The following is a 26,160-nucleotide window of genomic DNA, read 5'->3' as shown; positions in this document are numbered from 1 at the left end:
TTGGACTTGGTTAATATTCTGCGAATTGGAGTTGGCGCTTGACGGCGCCAATATGAAAGCACCGCGGGTCATTTGTTTGGATGGAGAAGATTTGTGTTCGGTGGGATTTAAAATTTTGCCAAGGTGGAGATTTGTTGAAGTTTGTAGCATACAAACTTTGACTTTTGTCAAATTTCCATATCCCACATCGGTGGGGAGTTAAAAAGTTGGGGAGTGGCTGCCTATAAAAGGAGCACTCCTCCCTCATTTGTAAATCATCCTCAAACATTTGTTTCATATAATTGGGCTCTGCCCAGTGTGCTTGGAGACGTAGGCAATTTGGCCGAACTCCGTTTACAAAGTTTCGGGTGTGTTCTTTCTTTATTATTTATTTTGTTCTGCATTTATTTCTGGGTTTGCTTTTTTGCTGTGATATTGTATTCAATATTATTTGCGGGTTTCGTAGTAGTGTTTTGTACACCGACTGATAAATTTTGTTTGAAGTCTGGTAATTAAGAGAGGACAGTGTCCCCACCAGTCTTTCCATAGAATTTATATGGGGAAGTAATTTTATCGAGGTAGACCCCATTGGGTTAACTCTAAAATTACTGAATCGGTTCATTTCACTATTTGAGAGAAAATTTACCCGGTTTTCTCAATAGTTGCAGTAGCCGTTGTAATAGTGATCAGTAGTATCTTCATCAAGGAATACAGGAATACACTTCTGCAATAACATAAGATTCAATGATCACGATCATGTCACTACTAAAGCATTTTGCATTTTGACTAACCTTTTCAGCAAGAGCTGCAGCGACCGCCTTCTGCCCGGCCTCGTCTGGCACGTTCACTCCCCCGCAACCAATCCATCTTGTCTCGAACTTGAACTCGAACTCCTTTACCTCTACAACACAATAATAAAAAAGTAACACCACAATATAATTAAATTTAAATTCTTTTGAACAACTCACCCATAAGTCTGCTAACTAGGTCCATCTCAAACGACCACGAATCCCTTCCCACAGGCAAGGTTTTGAAAACCACAAGCAACCTTGGTTCGGTCACTAAGTTGGCGTCACACATATTGCTGAAATTGGGATTCGAGACACCTTAACTGCTCTGCATTACAAATTGGTAATATGTTGCACAAACGTATCTTAATTTAGAAAATTCATAATTTTCAAAAAAGGACTAAAAATGAATATCTACTTTTACCCACCACATTCAACTTTAAAATATGGATTCACATAAAATCATGTTAATAAGTCCCCACACATAATTCTAATTGTAATACAATTGCCTCCAATCAAATTGATTATTGTTTACTCAAGCTAGTTAATTACTTCGTTTCATTATTATTGATTGATTTTTTTAGGCACGGTAAATTATTAAATTGAGTGGAGAGAATCTTTTATAAGAGTGATAGAAAGAAAATAAAATATTAATGAGAATAAAATAAAAGAGAGTAAATATAAGTTTTTCCTAAAAAATGAAATAGTTAAATATTTATATATAGTAGCTCAATTGGAGAAAGAAAATGTAGGTATAAGAGCATCCACAACGCTTCTAATCCGAAGAGCACAGCTCGTGCCGTCGGCACAGCACCCGTCGATCTCACTGTTGGGGTCGTACCATCGGCACGAGCACACTCTCTGCAGCGGCGCGACACGTCCGCGCACGTGTCGTGACGTGTGTGAGCGATGACGCCCACTCGCCTTCTCTGCAATTTTTTTATATTTTTTTAATTCATAAAAAAATCCGATTTTTTTCCACTTCCCAAAATAGATCCGTTGTATGACCTTTTTTCAAAAAAATAATTCATTTTTTTAATCCCAATTCATCCAATTTTTTTTATAAATACACCTATTCATTACTCAGTTTTTTACATCAAACCAAACTATCTCTAACTCATACTTCTTCATACAATTATTTTGCATCAATTCGAACATATTTGGGCAAAATTCGGCAACGAGTAGTCGGTTCCTCTAATCGAACATATTTGTGAATTTTATTTGCTTGTATTTTTCATTTTTAGGATTTAATTAATGGAATTGTAAGAATAATGCAGCCCTGTCTACATCTCTAGTAGGTATGTGATGTACTTTACTTCAATGCACATTATAAAAAACATGACTCAAATAAAGTTATGTGAACAGTGATAAATCCTCTCCTTTAGAGCCGTGGGATGTACATGAATTTCTTGGAAAATATTGATATTTATAGTCTACGGCGGTTTTCGATTTCCTAGAAAAAATAGTAACAAGATACAATCTATGATTAAATTGTGAGATTTGTTTAGTAGAAGAGAGCTGGCCATAACTAATTATTATGGGATATAATTTTGCAAACCGAACACCCCCTAAATATTGATATAATCTATGATTAAATTGTGAGATTTGTTTAGTAGAAGAGAGCTGGCCATAACTAATTATTATGGGATATAATTTTGCAAACCGAACACCCCCTAAATATAGTCAATATTGATCTGATAATGTAACCTGGAAATCGAAAGAGAAATGTTGATGTGTATGATCCGGGAGGAGAAGAAATGCGCCAGCTTGAATTATTCAGTGCTTGAGTCTATATATAGAGAGAACGTATATGAGATGTAATCAAATGAATTAGTTGTCATCCTGTGTCATCAAATCTTCAAATCTAATAGTTCAGATCATAATTTTAAATATCACAAGTCAATTTATTGTCCGATATTTGCTTTATATTTACTTAACATCTGGGAATTAGATCTATCTTGCTATATTTCTTATTATGAAAATCACATAAATAATTTTCTCCTCTCTCCGGTATTTCTTTTTTCTTTCTAAATAGTATTCCCTCTATCTGTCATTATTTATTACTAGTTTTCTTTTTTATCCATCCACTAAATATATGTCACATTTATTTTTACTATTTTGGTAATTGAGTTAACATTCCTCAAACTAATTTTACTCATATTATATTGTAAAAGTACTACTCCCTCCGTCCCATAAAAATAAGTCATTTGGGTTTGACGCATGTGTTAATGTGTAATTGGTAAAGTAGAAGAGAAAGAGAAAAAGTAGTTGAACTTGTGTAGTGGATGGTGGAGCCCACATATGATAAAGTAAAAGAGAATGAAAAAAAGTTACTCCCTCCATCCCCCATAATTTGTCACCATTTAATCCGACACGGATTTTAAGAAATGTAATAGAAAGTGGGTTGAAAAAGTTAGCGATATGTGGGTCCTACTTTTATATACTAGTTTTATAATAAAATGTGAGTGAGAATGAGTTAGTGGAATATGAGATCCACTACCAAATATGGTAAAAGTGAAAGGTGACAAATTTTTAGGGACATGCGAAAAAGGAAATAGATGACAAATTTTCAGGGACGGGGGAATACTATAAATGGATATGGACTATTTGTATCGGACATACGAAAAAGGATATATGGCCTATTTAAATTGGACGGAGGGAGTATATAAAGTGAGACTCAACTGAAGACCACACCCATAACTTTTGGTTATTTACGATCAATCCCATGATTTTTCAAAATATATAACGAATTAAACAATATATTGTGTACCTTTTGCAACTATCCCATATGATTAAAATATAGATGAACTTATGTACTCCCTTCGTCCTAAAAAGTATGAATATTTAGTTCCTTCGGCAGATCGCTTAGCCCCGTTCATCTTCGGCGCAAGAGCGCTCGATCAGTGAGCTATTACGCACTCTTTCAAGGGTGGCTGCTTCTAGGCAAACCTCCTGGCTGTCTCTACACCCCTACCTCCTTTATCACTGAGCGATCATTTAGGGGCCTTAGTTGGTGATCCGGGTTGTTTCCCTCTCGACGATGAAGCTTATCCCCCATCGTCTCACTGGCCGACCTTGACCCCTGTTATTTTGAGGTCACAGGTTTTAATGCATAATTGGTCAAGTAAGAGAGATAGAAAGAAAAAATAATTAAAATATTTTTAGTGGATAATGAGTCGCATCTCTTTAGAGAGAAAAGATTTTTCAAAATTAGAATGCGAATACTCTTTAGGTTCATCCTGATAACGACTCAAATCTTATTTATTTGATTAAAATCTGATATTACACGATTAAACCTGATTTACATAATTGAAACCTGATATTGCACGACTGAATCTGATTTTTAAAAACTAATTTGCAGGAAAAAAAAAATCTATTTACATGATTTATATCTGATTTACATGAACAAAGAATAAAATTAAAGTATATTTTTAAAAAAATTAATGAAATAATAATACTAATATTGTTAGTAGGTTACCCGAGCCCAACTTGAAATTAACGAGTTCATAGCAGGTCAACCAAATAAAAACACGAACGCAATAAAACTTGACCAAACTCATTAATTTTGTATGTATTCATGTTGGGTTTTTCGTCTTGTGTCTACCAGCCCTAACTCATGGCTGTGAATAAGATATTTGTCATATTTCCTGCATCCACAAAAAATAGTCTCGTTTTTCCATTTTGGAATGCCCACAAAAAATAGTCTCATTTCTAAAAATAGCAAGTTTATCACTCATACTTGACCCACTTTTTCTCCTCTCCCCACACTTTACCCACTCTTTATCCATATCTCTCTTACTTTATCTAGTTTTTTCGTTCTCTCTTTCTTTATCAATTTTTCATTAAAACCCGTAAATGAGACTATTTTTAATGGAAAGAATGAGTATTTCCTAATGTTCACCTCGACCACTCCCAAATTAGTCACAAGTCTCTTTGTCATTAAACTTGTAAAAGATAACTATAAGTAAAATAAAAGAAAAAATGTCATTTAAATCGTAACTTTCAAAAGTAGGAACTTTGGTAACGACGTGAATTTTAAGGCAAAATTGGTAAAGTAAGAGAGAAGAAGAGAGAAAATAGTGGAATTAGTGTAAGTGGATTATGGGTTTATTTTTTAATAAAATGGGAAGTTTCTATTTTTTTGGAAACGAACCAAAATTAAAAGAATTTCAATTTTTAGGAAACATATGAGTACCTTTTTTACATTTTAAAGTACTCACACGCGTTTAAAATTTCAATTTAACTTCTTGTGATTTTTGTAGTGTTTGTCATTATATCTTCACAACTTATATGGTAGAACAATGGCAAAAGAGTTTGAAGTAAATACCTAGTACTAATACTTTTACATATAAATATAGATATATGCATATTGTGATAGTATTGGGGAAGCGCTATGATGACACCTAGTTAAAACCAAACCTAGGTAAGCAATTTGCGATATATTTGCAAACAACTCACACATGGTTTCAAGCAAACTGCTATACGAAATCAGAGCACTATGTCACCATAGTTAAAATGACAACCTAGACAAACAATCTATGATGCATAGGCAAGCATATCAGCATATGATTCAAAGCAATCTGCGATACGAAATCAAAGATAATCACGTAACCTGCGATATATAAACAAGCAAGTCTGCTACGTGCAGACTAAGGTTGAATCCGTTTCTAAATTTAAGGGCCCTCATTACAGGTTGGCTGTTATTTTAATTTGGTTGTCATTTTAGTACAACCCTGTTGTGATATATTATGATATCCTAAAAGTTTCTTAAAATAACATATTAAATGCAAATTAAAATATACATACGATAATAAAGTGTGTTATATTGCTAATTGACCTCTAAATTGTTAACTACAATTAAATGATAGGTATTAGATTATTAACATCAATCATCCTATAGTATTGCATTAAATATGTCAATTTGATCAATTGACCAAAAGTTAGATATAACTAACTTTCAAAAAATATCTCAAAATTTTAAATAATCATAACTATCTCAATTTAAATTATTAATTTACACAACATATATCAAATCAAATGTAATTTTGTAAGAATTCTAACGAGATTTCACTCACATATGTTCTGATATCAAAATTTCAAACAAATTCTTGAATTTTCAAAATTATCAAGAAGCAGTTGAATGTAACATAGCTATTATAATATGTTTAGTACACTACATCGACAATTTGAATCAAAATTCTAATTTTAGTAGTTTTCTTATTTATAAAATTTAAATAATAATAATAACAAAATGAAATTACACATGAAATTTTATAGACCATTACAGCATCCCCAACGCTAGGGGACGGGCCGAATATCGCGAGTCCCGACCCGGGCCATGCGTTAGACAGAGGAGAGTCACGGCCTGGGACGGTCCTGGAGCCGCAGTTGTGTCCCCGGGCCACTCCTGGGGTTCGGCCCGTCCATGCGTTGGAGCCTCCTGGGCCGTGCCCCAAACCCCATTCTTTTTTGTTTTTTTTCCTGATTTTTTTTAGCATTTGAGGAAGAATGGATAAGAGGAAGAAGAGGGAGAGGGAAAGTGGCGTGCATTTAATTTATTTTGGGAAGTGGAGCCTATTTTAATTTTTCTCATTTTTATTGGTAAGTGGAGACTATTTTGATTCTCTCATTTTCATTTTTTTTAGTTTATATAATTTATAATTATATTTTGGAAATTTAGAAGCAGAGCTCTCATTTTGATTTTCTTATTTTGTTCAATGTTTTTAATTTTTAGTTTATAATTTATTATTTTTGAATTAAAAATGAATTTTTCGTATTTTAATTGTTCAACGTATTCTATTTTACGAGTAAAATAGTTTTTTTTTTTTTAAAAAAAATTAACTCCTATATGAAGGAGGATATTATATATAAACTCTTAAGAAAGGAGGATACAACTGAAGTTAAGAGGGCTCGAATTCGGCATCTCATACATTGATGTCTAAGCTCATTGCCGCTAGGACAAATGTGAATAGTGCAATTTAATAGTTGTGGCCCGGGTTGGGGCTTGCAAGGTTAGAGGAGTTGTGGCTTGGGACTCAAATTTAGGGGAATGATACGTGGAGGGGACTTGGGGCCTGAATTGGGGACAGGGTCGGGGATGCTCTTAGATCTCCAAATTCTTGTAGTCTTAAATTAAATTGGTTGTGGTTAGTAGTTAAAGATCACACCTCTACAATAATAAATGAATCATATATGCAAGAAGTTAATATACTTCGTAGCATCTTATGACATAAATAAAAACAACAAAATTGCAAAGAAGTAGTACCCCACTACATAGTATTTTCGAATACTTTTCAAAAGAGAAGAAAACTATATTACTTAGGGATCGATGTTGGTGAAACTGATTATAAGAGATTCTAAACACTAGCCGGGCATGATATTGCTAGAGTGTAACCGTCGGGGTTACAAGGAAATAAATAACAAACTCGATAACGAAATGAAACAAAATTTTGATGCACGCTACATGTAATCGTGTAGTGACTTGATGGTGAGGTCTGGCTGCTTCAATTGAGGCTAAGGTCACTGCAAAGTAAGATTAGAATCTTGATCAGAATCTAACAATTATGAACAATAAACAAGAATTTAGTAGTGTAAGAATGCAGGCTAGGCTCACCTTATAATGAAATCAGCCCAATTTTGAGCAGTATGAGTTGTGACATACTCAAAGTTAAGCCTATGGCGCTCGTCTCGCTCTTCCGCTGGCATATCCAAAGCCCGGCCTATCGCTGCAGCGACTTCCGTAAGGCTCCTCGGATTCACAACAATTGCGCCTGCACCAAGAGCCTGCGCTGCTCCAGCAAACTACATTTCGTAGAAACAAGAAAAAAATATAATGTTGGAATCTGGAATCAATATAGCGCAATCTAAGCATAGTGCAACGTTGCGTAAATATATATTACCTCGCTGAGGATGAGTACGCCCCTCTTCGAATCTTGGCATGCCACGAACTCGGAGCTCACAAGATTCATTCCATCCCACAATGATGTGATAAGTGTTACATCTGACGAGTCAAGACCACCAATTGCATCAGTTAACAGTTGAAGAAACATAAAATCAGATATAATAACATACACATTTCCAGTTTGAGATTAAAAATTACCAGAGATAGCATACAATGCACACAGTGGATAAAAGTCGATTGAACGATCCTACAGAAATACGAAAATTTTGCTTCAGAATCTAAAAAAATATGTTTGAAAGCATAAACAAGAGAGAAATGTAAGCCAACCAGATAATGAACAGGAACAGCACTCAAACTTCCAAATCTTGCATTGATTCTTCCAGCAATTTCATGAACTTGTCTTTTAAGTTTTTTATCTGCAAACACCGCAACGAAAACACAAGATGAAACATCACTAGGAAAAATAAATATTGTGTCAAATGCAACTAATAAACTACCACAAGCCCATACATATTGGAACATCAGTTCTTGATGGCACGCCGAACTGAAGCAATACCACTTTGTCACGCCAGTATTCATTTTCCTCCAGAAATATCTCGAATGCTTGCATCTTTTCCGGGATTCCTTTTATCGTATCAAGACGTTCCACACCTAGTATTACCTACACTCAAAAATTGGTTACAAATACTTAACTATTTTCTTTTCAAAAATTACTAAATATACAATTGAGAACAAACCTTCTTTCCAGAAAATTCCTCTTTGAATTCCTTCATGAGCTTCTGGACTTCAGGAAGTTCTATAGTCCGCGTGAACCTTTCCGAATCAATCCCTATTGCACACTGTGGAATGGAAGAGATAATCATGATTCCAAGCAAGAGATACTGTAAAATAGGGAACATGGAAACACGAGGACGAGGACTTACCACAGTTATACGAGTAACTCTACCTTGATCCTCGATAGCTTCTAGAGTGCCTTGAACTCCGAGAATACTAGTGCAAGCATTCAAAAAATTTCTTGCAAAATCATGTGTATGGAATCTGGAAAAAAAATGCGAGTAAGCAAATTTATGATATATCTTCAAAAAAAGAGATGGGCGAAAAAAAAAAGTATTACCCAACGGAATCAGCCATCAGAACTGCGCGTAGCAGCTCAGACCGTGATGGCAAAGTGCGGTAGACTTCAAGAGAAGGGAATGGAGTGTGAAGAAACCATCCGACTTTCATGTTGCTGTTATATTCCTTGAGATATTTCGGTAAGAACATTAGGTGGAAGTCATGACACCAAACGATATCACCCTCCTCGTAATGATTGATGATTACATCCGCAAATATCCGGTTCGCCTTCTGATATGCTGCAAACTGAGACTCGTAACTCCACTTCGTTGCAGGACGGTCCTCCTGTGGGAGGCCGAGGTAATGGAATAGAGGCCACAGTATATTGTTCGAGTAGCCATTGAAATACTGGTTAGCAGTATCTTCATCAAGGAAAACAGGAATGCACTTCTGCAATAACATAAGATTCAACGATCACGATCATGTCACTACTAAAGCATTTTGCATTTTGACTAACCTTTTCAGCAAGAGCTGCAGTGAGCGCCTTCTGCCCGGCCCCGTCTGGCACGTTCACTCCAGCCCAACCAATCCAGCGTTGCTCGAAGTCCTTCACACCTACAAAAAATAGAGGCAACATGCAAATTTGATAAGCAAAAAAGTAACACCACAATTAAGTTCAATTTCTTCCAAACAACTCACCCATAAGGCCGCTAACTAGGCCGCCCATGCCCATCTCTAACGACCATGAATCCTCGCCCAGCCTCTTTGCGGACACGGGGAGACTATTGGAAACCACAAGCAACCTCTGTTTGCCAGACATATTGCCGGAGATGGGATTCGAGAGAGGTCGACTGCGCCGGATTATAATAATGGCTCTGCATTACATATTGAGAAGCAACATTATGTAACTATCATTTTACATAGTAAGATCAAAACTAGATAATGATGATAGGAATTGATTTAAGAATAATCATAAATGTACATAAATAGTACATGTACGTAATATTCCTAAATTTTAAATTTAATTGGATTATATTACAAAGTAGTTTAGGGATAATATTATGCATGTAGTACAATTTATGTACATTTATCACTGTCCTTTATTTAAATGAAGAACTCATCAACATGATTTTTGCATAGCGGGAATTTATGTGTTTCGGTAACGTATACAGCGTGAACAAATAAGAAAACTGAATTTTATTTTTGCTACTTAAAACTGGAGGAGATTATACATTTATAAATAGATTATTACGAATAGAATATATGATTAATACAAGCAGATTCATCGAAACCCCTTAATTAAATAGTTATTACAAATAGATTGCATATTTGTTTCCTTTTACTTAGAGAGCACATAATATGCTAGTGGAATGAAAGCTATATAAATTAATATCCAATGAAAAATCTTGATGAGGCGGGCAGATCCAGAGGAAATTTAGATACTACAATTAATTATGATTCCATATTTAGTGTTGGGCAAGTGTTCCTCATGATATCAATCAGTTTGATAGGGAATGTAAATAAACAAAATATGAAGAAAAAAAAAAACCACACATTTGATATCATTTTTGGTTATAACTCTAAGACAGATTAGTTATCTATCATATCAAACTAATGCCGTATACATCGGCAGCAATGGAAGTGATGTAAATTGAGATGAGATGAAATTGGCGAGGATTGAGGTCTCAGCTAAAAGTTTTTTGAAAAAGAAGAATTCAAGGAATGAGGTCTTAGCTAAAAGTTTATAGAAAAATAAGAATTCAAATGGAGTAGTATGTTTTATGCTAACCTAGAAATCAGGAGAAGAAATGCGCTTGCTTGCAATGTTTTGTGCTATAAGTCTATATATATATAACCAAATATCACAATTAAAACTATTAGTATAAGATTTACATGGTTGTGAATTCGATCTCCGTTATATTTCCTATACTAAAAATCACAATAATTATTTTCCCCTCTCTCCCAAATTAGTCAAGCTTTATTTTTTTCTTTTTAAATAGTATTCAGTAAATTTAGTGAAAAGATAACTTTAGTTAAAATAGAGGAAATTTATGTTTATAATCATAATTTTGATTGACACGATATAATACAGGTTGTCACGCGTGATAACAGCACAAACATGATTTACATTATGAAAATAAGATGTTACACGGTTAAATCTAATGCACACAATTAAATAGATATAGCACGATTAGATTTGATTTTTTAACCTAATTTACACGATAAAAACTCGATTTACATGATTTTAATCAGATTTATACAAACATGGAGTTTAAAATCCACGTATAATATTTTTAAAAAGAGGTAACATGTTTATTAGTATGCAAACTTTGTCAATTTGGTCTGTAATATTTGAAAATATCTTCTGCAGTCCATTAACTTTTATGTAATATGATTTGAGCTATTTTTTCATTGTTTTAAACTTTTTTTGGATGAAAAATACCCTCAAGCCCATCAAGGAAATTTAAGTCTATTAATTATCTCTTCTTTATTAAAATATTTAATTTATCTTTCTTAATTTTTTTCGCTTCTTTACTAAAAATGCTCTTTAAGGACATGAGGGTATTTTAAACCATAAAAAAACTTGACACAAATTCATTAATTTCATGTGTTTGTGACACATTTTCATGTAGTGTCAAAATTCATCAGCCCTAACTTAGTGGCTGTAGATTAAACCCTTTTATATTTACTATTTTTTGAAAAATCACATAAATGATTTTCTCTTCCTTCTCAAAATTGTCATGCGTTTCTTTTTTGCTTTTTTAAATAATTAAAATATGAAAATATCATATTTATATTTATCATTGTTATTAGTGTAGTTGTTGTTATTTGGATTTCAACTTGGATCAATACCATTCATATGAATTAATCCAGTCTACAAATAAGCATCAATATTTGCAATTCTAAATTTCTAATGCCATACAACCTTCAAATAAAATGTTATTTTCTTTTAAAAATAAAAAATAATATTGTAAATTTAATTATTAAATTTATTTGGATTTAACAAATGTTTGAATCTATTGCTAGTATCTTATTTTCAATAGGGGCCAATCAAGTGTAGTCGAATTAATGGTTATATTACAATAAAATAGAAAAGGCAAACATAAAAGGAAAAAAAAAAAAGACGGTCTATGTGTTTAGTATATAAATTTTTCGTATATTTTTATATTTAGATTACAGTGTTCACTGCAAAGCAAGATCAGAATCAATAATGAACAATAATGAATAGGAACAGAACTCAAACTGCCAAATCTTCCTTTGATTCTTCATACAATTTCATGAACTGTCTCTTAAGTTTCTTATTATCTATAAACACCAAAGGGAAAAACTAGATGAAACATCACTAGGACTGATCAATAGTGTCTTGAAATGACGGGTTACAAGCCTATTTATAGGCTAGAATGGACTCTTAAAACTATTACAATACCTAAACCATTGGTGTGACTCTAGCACACCTAAGTCACTCAAAAAGACACTTGATTTTGGCTTCTCATGACAAAAATGCATCATTATATCTTCAATTTGGGCCTCCAAATACGATCCATGATGAGTCCAAGCATCACGCACTGAGGTCACTGCAAAGCAAAATCAAATTCTCGAGTTAGATTTTAAGAAATGTTAAGAAATCTATCAATTGTTAAGAAATGTTGCAATTATGAACAATAAAACAAGGCTCACCTTACAAAGAAGTTAGCCCACTGTTGAGCAGTATGAGTTGTGACATACTCAAAGTTATGCCTGTGGCGCTCGTCTCGCTCTTCAGCCGGCATATCCAAAGCCTTGCCTATCGCTGCAGCGACTCCCATAAGGTCCAAAGGATTCACGATAACCGCACCAGCACCCAGAGACTCTGCTGCTCCAGCAAACTACATATCGAAGACACAAAAAAAAATGTTGCTTGATTAGAAAATCAATATAGAACAATCTAAGCATAATCCAAGTTGAGTATATATATACTTCGCTGAGAATGAGGACGCCCCTCTTCGAATCTTGACAAGCTACAAACTCAGAGCTGACGAGATTCATTCCATCCCGCAATGAAGTAACAAGTGCTACATCTGGCAAAACCAAATTGCATCAGTTAACAATCGAAAAAACATAAAATCAAATAACAACATACACATTTCCAGTTTGAGAGAAGATATTACAAGACATAGCATACAATGCACACAGTGGATAAAAGTCGATTGAACGATCCTGCAGAAGTACGAAAATTTTGCTTTAGAATCTAAAAAAAAATTAGTAATTGAAAGCATAAATGTCGAATGCAAGTAAAAAGCCAAGAAGCCAACCAGATAATGAATAGGAACAGAATCCAAACTTCCATATCTTGCGTTGATTCGTCCAACAATTTCATGAACTTGGCTCTTAAGTTTTTTATCTGTAAACACGAAAAGGAAAAACAAGATGAAAAATCACTAGGCAGAATAAATCTTTTGTCGAACGAAACTAATTAACTACCACAAGCACATACATTCAGGAACATCACTTCTTGTTGGCACAGCAATCTGAAGCAATACCACTTTATCACGACAATATTCGTTTTTCTCCAGAAACTTCTCGAATGCTAGTAACTTATGAGGGATTCCTTTTATCATGTCAAGACGGTCCACGCCCAGTATCACCTACAATCAACAATTGGTTACAAATATATGATTATTTTCTTTTTAAAATCACTAAAATGTGACTGAGAACAAACCTTCTTTCCTAAAAATTTCTCTTTGAACTCTTTAATGAGCTTCTGGACTTCAAGAAGCTCTATAGCCCGAGTGAACCTTTCCGAATCAATCCCTATTGGACACTGTGGAGAACATCATGATTTGATATGCTTGCAACATGTACTGTAAAACTGGGAACGTGGAGAGACGAGGACTTACCACAGCTACACGAGTAACTCTACCTTGATTCTCAACAGCTTCTGGAGTACTTTTAACTCGGAGAATACTAGTGCAAGCACTCACAAAATTTCTTGCAAAATCATGTGTATGGAATCTAGAAAAAAATGTGAGTAATCAAATTTATTAATCCATATAAATCAACAACCTATATATATCTTCAAAAAAAAAATATTACCCCACTAAATCTGCCATCAGAACTGCACTTAGCAGCTCGGACCGTGATGGCAAAGTGCGGAAGACTTCAGAAGACGGGAATGGCTCGTGAAGAAACCATCCGATTTTCATGTTGTTGTTATATTCCTTGAGATGTTTCGGTAGCAACATAAGGTGGAAGTCGTGAATCCAAACAACATCACCCTCCTCGTAGTGGCTTTGGATAACATCCGCAAACAGCCGGTTCACCTTCTGATATGCTGCAAACTGAGACTCATAACTCCACGTTGTTGCTTGGTGGTCCTCCTGTGGGAGCCCGAGGTAGTGGAGCAGAGGCCAGATAATACGGTTGCAGTAGCCGTTGTAATACTGATTAGCATTATCTTCATCAAGGAAAACAGGAATGCACTTCTGCAATAACATAAGATTCAATGATCACGATCATGTCACTACTAAAGCATTTTGCATTTTGCATTTGGCATTTTGACTAACCTTTTCAGCAAGAGCTGCAGTGAGCGCCTTCTTCCCGGTATCGTCTGGCACATTCACTCCCGCCCAACCAATCCATCTTGCCTCGTACTCCTTCACCCCTACAAAGTAGAAAAGCAGCATGCAATAAGCAAAAAGTAAATAATTTGCAAAAAGTAACACCACAATTAAATTCAATTTCTTCCATACAACTAAGTCTCACCCATAAGGCCGCTAACTAAGCCGCCTGCGCTTATATCAAACGACCACGAATCCTCGCCCTGCCTCTTTGCAGACACAGGCAGCCTATTGGCAACCACAAGCAACCTCTGTTTGGTTGGTGAGTCGCCGTTACACATATTGGCAGGCATATTGCTGGAGACGGGATTCGAGAGAGTTACACAGCGCCGGCTAGCAATTGCACTGCATTACAATATACAAATTGAGCAGCAACCATTTCAGTGATGCTGCCTTGAACAGAATATAGTATGATTGATATTTATTTTGTTTGGAAATCCATGTTTTTGCATAGTTAAGATCAAAACTAGACAATGACGGGAGATCACAGGAAATATACAATAAGTGTGTAATTATTTTTAAGATTTTGAAATAATAGGAATGATATAACTGAAAAAAACTGAATTAAAACTGGGGGAGATTTGAAAAATGCTTAGGTGTATCGCAATTATTGAAACCTTAATATGTTAGATATCATATGATTTTATGTCAAATCATTTTCCATACTTTAATTTAAAGTGTTATGCTATTGAAGATATTGCTAATATTTTCGAATAACATAAATATAAAAATAAATTTGAGATGAGATGAAATTGGTGGGGAATGAAGTCTTGTGAGAGTAGAATATTTTATGAGAGTTTAAGGCATTAAAAAAAAAAAAAGGAAACAAACAAATCAAGAGCATATGCTAACCTAGATATTGGGAGAAGAAATGCGGTAGCTTGCAATATTTAGTGTTATAAGTCTATAGACTATATATAACCAAATATTACAGCTCAATATATTACTATAAGGTTACATGGTTGTGAATTAGATCTCCATTAAATTCCCTTTGCTTAAAATCACTTAAATAAATTTTTTCAATCTACTAAATTACTCACGCTTTATTTTTTTCATTATAAGTAGTATTCGGTAAATTACGGTAAGATAACGTTAGATAAAAATATATAGGAAATTTGTGTTTTAAATCATAACTTTTGATTAACATGATATAAGATTGGACATAGGTTATCATGATAACAGCACAAACATGATTTACATTATGAAAATTTTATGTTACACGGATAAATCTGATTTACACAATTACGTTATATATAGTACGCAATTACATTATATATAGCACGGTTAGGAGTACTATGAAATTATATATTAAAATATCACAACTTAATTTATTACTAAGTCCGTTCCCCAAATTTTGACACACTTTGATCTGGCTCGAGTTTTAAGAAATGTAATGGACGGCTCGAGTTTTAAGAAATGTAATGGAAAGTGAGTTGAAAAGTTTGTGGGATGTGGCCGTAGAGGTGTCAAATGGGCCGGGCCGGGCCGGGCCCGGTGAGGCCCACTGAGATTTAGGCCTAGCCCAGCCCGTGTCTATAGCGGTCCAGGCCGGGCTAATGTGGACCCAGACCCATATGGTAAGTGGGCTGGGCTGGGCCGGGCCGGGCCTGGGTCAAGTTAAAAAATTATATACAAAAATAAAATGATATTATAGAATTTGGAAGGAGTGCAGAGAGAATGAAAATGATTAGTATGTGTTTTATTATAATAATTAAACTTAATTAAGATATGTTTAAAATAGAAAATAATCCTGTTGATTTGTGTTATAAAAGGCATAATATAGTGATAGTTATATGCACTATACTCCATATAAAGGAATAGCATAAATGTAAGACAATTAATACCATAATGCAATTTAATAGATTCCCACTAAATCAGGAATCGAACTCCATTAATCATTTTAAATTGTATCTGCAATTTATTAGAAAAAAAATTTCTCTTTGATAAAAGATTTTTTATTCCTATTTCTTAAAATTAAATTTACATTTATACTGAATTGATTTGAATCTTAAAATAAATTGCAAAGGTGAAAACAAAAGGCTTAGCATAAAATATTACACAGAAGATGATATAGTATATATGATTATATACAAATATTAAATCGAGCCCCACCAAATTTTCCACATAAATCTATGGTATAAACGAACACTACTATTTTAAATTTAATTCATAAAAAATAAATTTTATGCCATATAATTAATTATAGTGCCAATGCATAAAACAAAGGCAATTCATGCATAAAATTATCAATTAAATGAGATAATTTACTCCCTAAAATCAGTCGATTTTTTATCAAAATATTTTTAGAAATCAAAATCAATTTGCTCTCCAAATCAATATTGATCTTTAAATGGGGATGAACATCTACAATTTAAAGCACAACTCTAAATTCATAACAGGTGGGCTTCTACTGGGCTGGGCCGGGCCGAGATTGGGTCTGGGCCGGGCCGGGGCTTGGGCCGTGCCTGGGTTTATAAAAAGGCCCAATTGGAGCCCAACTTAACTCTCAAGCCCAGCCCAAGCCCGCTCTATTTCACTAGTGGGCCGGGCCAGGCCGGCCCATTTGGCATCTCTTGATGTGGGTCCTACTTTTAAAGTATTAGTTTTATAATAAAATGTGAGTAGGAATGAGTTAGTGGAATATGAGGTCCACTACCAAAAATGGTAAAAAGTGAAGTGTGTCAAATTTTCAAGGACGGGCCGAAATAGTAAACTGTGTTAAAATTTGGGGGACGGAGGTAGTATCAGATTTAATACGGGTTGGGTGACAATTTGTGCTGAGTTTGGTCGTTTTTGGGTCATTCGAATACGACCCAATCGAATATGGTCTAACCCACGAACACCATATAATACAGGTTGACACGGCATGATAGCAACAAGTTAACAACAAACATGATCTGTGTTATTAAAATCAGATATTACACGATTAAAGTTGATTATATAACCAAATTTACATGATTTAAGCCTGATTTATACGAAATGGAGAATAAAGTTAAAGTATGATTTCTTTAAGATTATAATAAAAATAATTGATTAATAAATTACTACCTCCGTCTCCAAATTTTGACACAGTTTACTATTTCGGTCCGTTATTTTTGTTTTGGTTTATATTAATGTAGATAATGGCATTTTGATGTAATTTTGATTAACAATGGAGTAAAATTGTATGAACAAATATGGAAAATTCTAAATGTGACTCTAAAACTGGGACGGACTTTTATGGCAAAATGTGACTCTAAAACTGGGACGGGCGGAGTAATTGATTACCTACACTTAAAAATTGGTTAGAAATACTAATTATTTTCTGTTCAAAAATTACTAAAATTGTGATTGAGAAAATATACAAACAAGGATGAGAATAAACATTCTTCATTGGACTTGGATTTTGAAACTTCATTTTGAGGACTTATTGGAAAATTCAATTGCATTGTTCCCTTCTTCTTCTATAGATATAGATAGACATGTATACTATGCGGTTTTAAAAATAAGATTTAGCATTGTTTACTTGATTTCAGAACTAGTTTTCTTTGCTTATGTCTAAATTTCCATCAATTGGTAGTTTTGACGAGTTTATTATATTATAAAGGAAAATGGGATCAATATGATGAATATTTCTGACGGAATATGTAGTCTGTAGATTGTACCTAAAAATTACTGACGGAGAAATTGGAATTACCGACGGAAAAATCCGACAGAAATATCTCCAAATTTGGCCTCGTTAATGCACAACCTCTTTAATGCCGCAAAATTTAGAATCCAACATGATATGAGAACACAAATGAAAGCACCTTACATTATAGCAAAAGATATCTTTTATTATAGGAAATCTACACTTTTAAAAAAATCCTAGAAAGAAACTTACAAAATATACGTAATAATAATATTGATCCTATCGCTAAATATTACCCGATATATTGGAAACAATAAATCCCCCAACTAGCCATCAACATTATTGTAAATTGGTGACCTCTGCAGATCATGCATTCAAATATGAGCTGAGTGAGAGCCGTTGGATCAAGATCAGAGATCAAGCAACGAGCTCAAGGGTTGAGCTGAAAAGAGCCGTTGGAGGTTGGCGGTTATAACTAACTTTTGGATCTTTGGAGATTAGTTAGTTTTCTCTTGTTTACTCGTATAAGCTAGCTCATTTTGATTGTATAAAAGGCAGAAAACACACGCAACACACACGCATATAATTGAGGGTTGTGAGCTCTAGCTTGTGATTAGCCTTGAGCATTCAATTGTATGAGTGAGAATCATCTTCCTTGAGAGTGTGAATCAATAAGCTTCATAGGCTTCTCCGTGGATGTAGGCACACTTTGCCGAACCACGTAAACGTTCGAGTGCTTTACTTTTCTTGTTTGTGTGAGTTCATTCGGTAGAGTTCAATCGGTCACAAGTTCTTAACAATTTAAAAGATTGTGACGAATTAAAAAGTAATTTGAAAGATTGCCCTTTTAATTAATTTCAAAAATTCACTTTCTATTTTCTTGCATTATTCACTTTGTCTTCCTTTTATTTTCTCCTTTACTAATTATGCATTAACATTCATGATATACATAAATGAAATTAATTTTTATAGGCGGGGTGCATAAGAAAATATGATATTTGGTTATATGACAGCAGCCTTAGCAGTAGTAGTTAATTACTCCCTCCGTCCCAGATAATTCGTCTCAGTTTTCCATTTCAGTCCGTCCCACATAATTTGTCCCACTTCACTTTTACCATTTTTGGTAGTGGACCTCATATTCCACTAACTAATTCCTACTCACATTTTATTATAAAACTAATATATAAAGGTAGGACCCACATTCCACTAACTTTTTCAACCCACTTTTCATTACAATTCTTAAACCCGTGCCCGGTCAAAGTGACTCGAATTATTCGGGACGGAGGGAGTATATAAGATGAGATAAGGGAGTGTTATATTGCTAACTAATAACTTAATTGCTAACTACAACTAAATAATAATCATTAGATATTCAAATTAAGGGCTTAGATCATTAATCCCTAAACGTCAATACGATCAACGAAAAACGTCAATAAGACCATAGGATTAATTCCAAAAAAGATCAATAGGGGTATTAATGTCAATTAACTACATGTTTAGTTATAACTAATTTTTAAAAGAAATCTCAAAACTTTAAATTCATATAACATATATCAAATTAAAGATAATTTCATAAGGATTCCAACGATATTATACATGCATATGTTCCGACGTCAAAATTTGAAAAAAAATTCAAAATTTTTTAATTTTTTCGTACAATCAGAAATGTCAACATACTATATAAAATATGTCAATATAATACATGTAGAATGTCAATATAAGCAATGGGTTAACATTCTTAAAGCATTATGTTGACATTCTCAAAACATTATGTTCATATTTTCGGAACACTATATTGACATTTTCATCCAAAACCCTAATTTGGAGTTTTTTTTTTTATTTTCAATTTAATTAATAAAAACGAAAATTAGACGTGGCTAATTGTAGACCACACGTTTTTTAAAATCCTATGACCTTAAATTAGTTGTAGTTAGCAATTAAATGATAAGTTAGCAATTGATCACTCCCCAGATGATGAGGTATTTGAATTTTACTTTTCCAACTAAAACTTTATTTAGCAAAAGCTCAAACATGTTGCTCGAGCTCAACTAGCTCGTTTTTATTAGTGCAAACATCCGACGGGGTGTAATAAGAGTAAAGGTAGGACTTAGGAGAATAACGAACAAGAATATGCATGAATGCAAACAAATTCTAAGATTTGAAGAACACAAACATAAACAGGAAAGAACTGAATGGAATTAACCAAACCGAAAGAAATAAAAAAAAATGATCCTCACGTAGGAGACCAATCCTCATGCAGGAGACCAATCCTCACGCAGAAGGCCACGGGGTCTACAACCGTCAAATTATTGATCTCTATAAAGATAACGTTACTCACATTCTTGAGTGTTGTTTATAATAATAATCATATATCCCTAATCTTGAAAATAAATAAAATTAAATTAAATACTAACTAATTATGAAAGTAAATCAATGAATAAAATCAAATAAAGAATGAAGATAGGCATGCAAATCCTACGATATAGTACATATTTGCGATTCTATACACAAATATCATTTTGTATCAAGGTGGGATTAGGCTGATGAGGGCCTCCTACATGTATATATAAACCAAAATTGGTAGTCCCAAACATAGCCTAAGCACAAACTTATCTAGTCCATCCTAGCAAGTGCCCGAGGCATAGAATCATAATCAGTAAAGGCAGAGGTCTAGCCCATATACCTACAAGAAAGTCAGTTGCACGGTTCTTTCATTCACTTCTCATCCTCATCTCTCTTTTTTAAGTGGTCCTCCTCCGCGGCTCTCTTAATGCTCGCCTCGTCACCAATACTGCATACAAAAATGAGCATTTTATTATAATACACCTTCGAATTATTAACAAATTCCAAAAACCCAACTGGAACCATATCAATCATAATTAGCAAGGAGCTTACATGTATAGGTCATCAAAGCCACCAATTTTCAGGATACCACTAAAGTGAACTGTAGAAATGTAATCCCCGCCCGGGCCTTGGATGACTTCGACCTTGGCATAACGAAGATCCCTATAGCAGTACTTCGTCACATAATTCGGCGTCACATAATTTGGCTTGAATATGTAGAAGATCCAACTACTACTTATCATATCATTATTTCCTAGATACAAAGCATGCTTGATCACATCCCAATCCTTAACCCTCACATCCACCTTCCCCACCTCCTTTTTGGCAGACAGATCATAGACAAACCAACAAGATGCTTGATCGATAATGAATAGAATGTTTCCCCCCACATATATGAGGTTATCATACCCCCAATAACCGGATTGAGAGGCGGGGAGGTTCTCTGCAAAGATTTCCCAGTTGTTTCTTTCCACGTCATACAAGACGAGTGATGGTTTGCATTCTTCTTCTTCTTCTATGTTAACCTGGCGATAGCACAGCATAACCGACTGGTCGTCCCACAGAAAGCAAGACGACGGATTGGGATTCAAGATGTGGTCAGGCAAGTCCCTCCTGTCAAACTCGCCTTTCTCCGGGTCATATATCTCAAGCCAGCATTCTGGTCCAGAATTGCCCCCGCAGATGAATATCCTGCCATCACATAACGGGACTACCATGGGATGTTCTCGCCTTGAATGCATAGCAGTGTCGCGACGAGTCCAAGTCATAGTAAAAGAATCACCACTGGCTATTGGCGGTACCGGTGTAGACCACAACCATTTTGTTTTAGAAAGAGTTTCATATTCATAGCCATACCTGAGATCAGTCTGATTCAAGCTACCTCCGACCATGAACAAGGCACCACCGACATGGCAAAATGCAGGACTATACGGAATGTCTTCGCACACAAGTCCTTCAACACAAGAAACATCAGGAAATCCAGATACTAGAACATCCTTCAAATCCACATCCAGATACTGCATTTTTCTGTTGTGATACTTAATCACCGAGAAGCGTATACCGGCCCCAATATGATGATGCTGAATGAAAACCAACACAAAATATTACTCATTCCCTTTAGACTAGGTAAATTGACTAAATTCTAGTATATGTGTACCATCTTCTTTAGATTTTCCTCTTCCTCTTGAATCAGATGAACCTGATATAAGAAAATCATAGTACTATGGTTATTATTATTATATAATCTAGCAGTTATAAATTAATTAAATATATATTCAAATTTACTTTTCGAGCTCGAACTTTATTTAGGTCGAGCTCGAGGCGGTGCTCGAGCTCAACCAGATCTTCATAGTCCATGCTGCTGATGTCACGATAATCTATATCGCTTCCCATTCTTGAAAACAAAATTGATGTTATATCAATTGATGATCGAGACAAGTAGTAGTAATTAGAGTAGTAAAAGAAAAAGAACTGAGGTCATGAACAATCCTTACCTCAACAAGCGAATGATCTGATCTAAGAGAAAAAAAATATATCAATTGAGCAAAACACGTCAAAGTAATGAAATCCTTCAAATATGAAAATCCATTAAATTAGGGGAAAATCATGTAATATATGGTAACTAGTATGATATGATTAAGAAAATCGGATTCATCAAACTAAATAGTACTACTAAATTTTTATAATGTGGAAATCTATTTAATTAAGGAAAAACATAATTATAATATGGTACTAACTGTCATGATTAAGAATATCGAATTCTTTAATGAAGGCATTTAATAAAATTCAATTTAAAAGATTGCCACGAATTAAAAATTAAATTGAAAGAAGATTGCCCTTTTAATTAATTTAAAAGATTCACTTTCTCTTTTTTACTTTATTCGGTTGCTCTTCTTTCTTTATTGAAGTTTACTAATTGTGCATTAAAAATTTATATTGTTCGTAAATAAGTCCAACTCGAACTTAATTGTTATATAATAGTTGTACTTAATTACTTAAGATGAGTCATGTAAATAAATATTTGAATTTTACTTTTCCAACTCGAACTTTATTTAGCTCGTATCACGTGTCTTGATATCTTCTAAGATGAATGATCGTCATATGAAATGACTCAAAAGATATTATTTATAATAACAATCATAGTATATTCTAAGATAGCATCGGGCAATTCCCTGTCACTTAACTTGAGAGACAGAGTTAGCCGGATTAAACCAATTGCAGCAAATTAGATGTGAATTAGGAAATGTAATCATCAAGGGATTTGATTTTAAGGAATAGATAAGACTGCAGCAAATGCATGAACACCTGCGACATTCAACATGATGCCTCTAATTTAATCACAACCATCTTAATCAACTACCACCGTTAAAATCCAAACAAAACATAACTAAATTCAGCTACACAAGCATATATATGTACATATAGTTAGTTCATCATCTTCAGTGTACCAGAAGCATGCTTTCATTCACTTCTCATCCTCCTCTTTCTCTTTCAACAGCTCCTCCTTCGCAGCTCCCTTACGGCTCGCGTCATCAGCAATACTGAATACAAAAACGAGCATTTCAATATAATACATGGAGCTTCTAAATATAAGGAAATTTCAGAATCAATTCAAGTTATATCAATCATACTGAACAAGGGGCTCACATATAAAGATCGGTATGGTAACCAACTCTCAGAAGACCGCTCAACTGAACAGTAGCAGCGTAATCCCCACCCTTGCCTTGGACGACTTCGACCTTGGCATAACGAAGATCAGTGTAACCGTAACGGTGAATCACCTCAGGAAGGAATATGTAGAAGATCCAACTAGTATTTTGAATATCATTGTTGCCGAGGTAAAAAGCTTGCATCACTTCCCCTTCCCCATCCTCAACCCTCACGTCCATCTTCGCCACCACTTTTTTGGCAGAGAGATCGTAGACAAACCAACAAGATGCTTGGTCGATCATGAACAGAATGTTTCCCCCCACATATATGAGCTTCCTCTTATCCAAATGAAAGAGTTCAGAGTCGGGGAGGTTCTCTGCGAAGATTTCCCAATTGTTTCTTTCCACGTCGTACAAGACGAGAGATGGCTTGGAGACTTGTTCTTTTATGTTAATCCTAGTGAAGTACAGCATAACCGAATGGTCGGCCCACCGAAAGCAAGAGGATGGGAAGGGATTCAAGGTCTGGTCAGGCAAGTCCCTCCGGTCGAACTCGCCTTTCTCCGGGTCGTAAATCTCAACCCAACTTTTGGGTTCAGAAGTGCCCCCGCAGATGAATACCCTGCCATCGTGTAACGGGACTACCATAGGGAATAATCGCCCTGAATCCATAGCAGCGTCGCAACGAGTCCAAGTCATGGTAGAAGAACCACCGGGTAATGGTGGTGGCGGTGCAGACCACAACCATTTTTTCGAACACGGCTTTGTGGTGTTTAACATCCCTCCGACCATGAACAAGGCACCACCGACACGGCATAATCCAGGCACAGTCGGAAAGTCTTCACTCACAATTCCTTCATCACAACAAACAACAGGAAATCCAGATGTTACCAGATCAGAATCATCCTTCAAATCCACCTCCTCGAAACTAAAGCTCTGCAATCTCGTTTCGCGATACGTAAACACCGTGAAGCGTACACCGGCCCCCATAAGCTGCTGAATGAAATTCAACACGTGAATATGATGAAAATTGTCCTGAATTGGGTCGGATCATAGGGGAGAAGCGATAAATCTTAACCAATTCACTGATTAAATACCACACAAATTCAATAATTAAGCAAATAAAAATACACACCAATTTCCATTCACTTCAATAATGTATCCCACTGTAATCACACCATTTCCTTTCTATTTACCACTACCAATCATCACAAAGCCCTAATTCGCCACAAATAATTACTTTCATCCCAAATCAGAACTCCATCTTCAACAACAAATTTCCACAATAATGCAGCAAAAGGGGAAGAGAAGAATTGAAAACTAACCTTCTACGATTCAAGCCGCGCTGCGGCGGAGTCGGTCACCCTCCATTCAGGCGTTAAGCGGCGCGGCGGAAGCTAGACTAAGCAACTGAGAGTGAGAGTGAGAGTGAGAGTGAGAGTGAGAGTGGTTGAATTCCGGTTTGGGTTGAATCCCAATGCATAGGGTTTTAGTATAATCTGTTTCCAGATTTCATTTTTTTAATTTTATTTTGGGCTTGATTCTTAAATTTAATATGACTTGGATTTACAAAAGGTTGGCCCAAGATAGCATCAGGCAATTCCCTTCTTCTCGGGGAACGCAAACGGGTAGGATAGATCGAACCATCACACCTGAACTCGGACTGATCAAACAACAATAAAAGTCAATCCAGATTGTCACGTCTTTCTTGAGGTGTCTGTGCCCGTCCACTTCCTATCGATTATACATAATCGGTCTTGATGAATAAAGAAAGTTGTAGCCCTTGCGTTGTGTTGTTGCAAATGTCCATATACACTATATATATCTAATAGGGATGTGATCAAATGAAAAAAAAAACATCACATATCAACAGAATTTCAAACGATAGTCAATAATTGATATTGTGTTGATACTCTGTTGACATTAAAATTTTGAAATTTTACACTGTTGATATTGTATTGAAACTGTGTCGAAGCTGTGTTGAGCAGTTTTGAGTTTGTACAATATATAAGTTTGCATTTTATCACTACCCCTATATTAGTTGATTTTGTGTTTGATCAATATTTTTTAACATTATCTAAGCTGTAATTTATTATTGAAGTTGTGCATGGTGTTTTGAAGTAGGTACAGTGGAATTTTGGATAATTAAGAATGGGAAGAGGGAAAATAGAGGCAATAGCAGATCCTTGAATTGATTTTGGAGAAGGTGATATAAATAGAAATGAATGGATAAGAGATTGAAGGTAGATTGTAACTTTAAAAAATAAGTTTAGAAAAATTCTTAAAACGACATCATTTAACATCTTCATTTTGAAAATATTTCTTAACGTCGGGGTGACATGTAGCTTTTCGGGCTGACCCTAAGGTCTTCTTTCGAACCAGGACAACCAGCAACGGAGTCACATAGGGATAGGGGCCTACGGTGCACGGCCCCTCCTGCAATTTAAGTATCAATAACCGAACAATGTAAGAACTGAACCAGTAACATATTTACCTAAAAAGAGATTCATGATCGATTACAAAAACATAGGACATATATTTGGAATTAACTCCAATCCAAATTTCTGAATAAAGCTTTTACATGATTGTCAAACCTTCTTCCACTTCTTCCAATTACAAAAACTTAGGGCATATATTTTTTGTTCCATTTCGTGCTGTAGGTTATTGAAGAGTAGTACAGTATATATCATTGGTGTTAATTTGCCTCATCAAATAAGCTCAAACCAACTTTTGTCGAATC

The 26,160-nt window shown here is 34.9% G+C and overlaps 3 protein-coding genes across 4 annotated transcripts; all 3 read right to left on the bottom strand.

The window, feature by feature from the left end:
- Positions 1–634: 634 nt before the first annotated feature.
- On the bottom strand, positions 635–9,541 carry LOC125206584 (alpha,alpha-trehalose-phosphate synthase [UDP-forming] 1-like). The gene is made up of 13 exons (XM_048105829.1): positions 9,421–9,541; positions 9,239–9,336; positions 8,783–9,171; positions 8,592–8,706; positions 8,406–8,507; positions 8,179–8,329; positions 7,996–8,084; positions 7,867–7,915; positions 7,667–7,767; positions 7,381–7,568; positions 948–1,063; positions 771–880; positions 635–703 (listed from the first exon to the last, which is right to left on the bottom strand). The coding sequence occupies exons 1-13, from the start codon at positions 9,539–9,541 to the stop codon at positions 635–637; spliced, it is 1,698 nt and encodes a 565-aa protein (XP_047961786.1).
- Positions 9,542–12,395: 2,854 nt separating this feature from the next.
- Positions 12,396–22,164, bottom strand: LOC125206583 (alpha,alpha-trehalose-phosphate synthase [UDP-forming] 1-like). Its single transcript, XM_048105828.1, has 14 exons — positions 22,057–22,164; positions 21,929–21,970; positions 20,824–21,851; positions 20,648–20,719; positions 14,464–14,663; positions 14,265–14,362; positions 13,795–14,183; positions 13,599–13,713; positions 13,421–13,522; positions 13,196–13,346; positions 13,014–13,102; positions 12,870–12,918; positions 12,679–12,779; positions 12,396–12,587 (listed from the first exon to the last, which is right to left on the bottom strand). The coding sequence occupies exons 1-14, from the start codon at positions 22,162–22,164 to the stop codon at positions 12,396–12,398; spliced, it is 2,736 nt and encodes a 911-aa protein (XP_047961785.1).
- Positions 22,165–23,084: 920 nt separating this feature from the next.
- LOC125204082 lies at positions 23,085–24,900 on the bottom strand. 2 transcript variants are annotated; one of them, XM_048102630.1, is made up of 3 exons: positions 24,746–24,900; positions 23,419–24,413; positions 23,085–23,312 (listed from the first exon to the last, which is right to left on the bottom strand). In XM_048102630.1, the coding sequence occupies exons 2-3, from the start codon at positions 24,408–24,410 to the stop codon at positions 23,237–23,239; spliced, it is 1,068 nt and encodes a 355-aa protein (XP_047958587.1). In that variant the 5' UTR covers positions 24,411–24,413; positions 24,746–24,900; the 3' UTR covers positions 23,085–23,236. The 2 variants fall into 2 exon arrangements, with proteins under 2 accessions (XP_047958587.1, XP_047958586.1); XM_048102629.1 differs by having other exon boundaries at positions 23,419–24,416; positions 24,746–24,899.
- Between the last annotated feature and the right edge of the window lie 1,260 nt (positions 24,901–26,160).

The sequence above is a fragment of the Salvia hispanica genome, chromosome 2 (assembly GCF_023119035.1).
Source record: "Salvia hispanica cultivar TCC Black 2014 chromosome 2, UniMelb_Shisp_WGS_1.0, whole genome shotgun sequence".
Lineage (NCBI taxonomy): Eukaryota > Viridiplantae > Streptophyta > Magnoliopsida > Lamiales > Lamiaceae > Salvia > Salvia hispanica.
Note: the sequence above shows the minus strand (reverse complement) of the source record. Positions and strands in the feature narration are given on the sequence as shown.

Bases quoted from the DNA above. Each gene is read 5' to 3' on its own strand.
- LOC125206584 (XM_048105829.1), bottom strand. From the start codon at position 9,541: ATGTCTGGCAAACAGAGGTTGCTTGTGGTTTCCAATAGTCTCCCCGTG. The intron at 9,172-9,238 runs GTTAGTCAAAAT...ATGTTATTGCAG, and splicing joins CTGCAGCTCTTGCTGAAAAG to AAGTGCATTCCTGTTTTCCT. The intron at 7,569-7,666 runs GTAATATATATT...TACGAAATGTAG, and splicing joins GCGTACTCATCCTCAGCGAG to TTTGCTGGAGCAGCGCAGGC.
- LOC125204082 (XM_048102630.1), bottom strand. From the start codon at position 24,410: ATGGGGGCCGGTGTACGCTTCACGGTGTTTACGTATCGCGAAACGAGA. The intron at 23,313-23,418 runs GTGAGCCCCTTG...TTTTGTATTCAG, and splicing joins TACCATACCGATCTTTATAT to TATTGCTGATGACGCGAGCC.
- LOC125206583 (XM_048105828.1), bottom strand. From the start codon at position 22,164: ATGGGAAGCGATATAGATTATCGTGACATCAGCAGCATGGACTATGAA. The intron at 21,852-21,928 runs GTACACATATAC...GTTTTCATTCAG, and splicing joins AGGAAAATCTAAAGAAGATG to CATCATCATATTGGGGCCGG. The intron at 13,523-13,598 runs GTAAGTCCTCGT...TGTTCTCCACAG, and splicing joins GAGTTACTCGTGTAGCTGTG to TGTCCAATAGGGATTGATTC.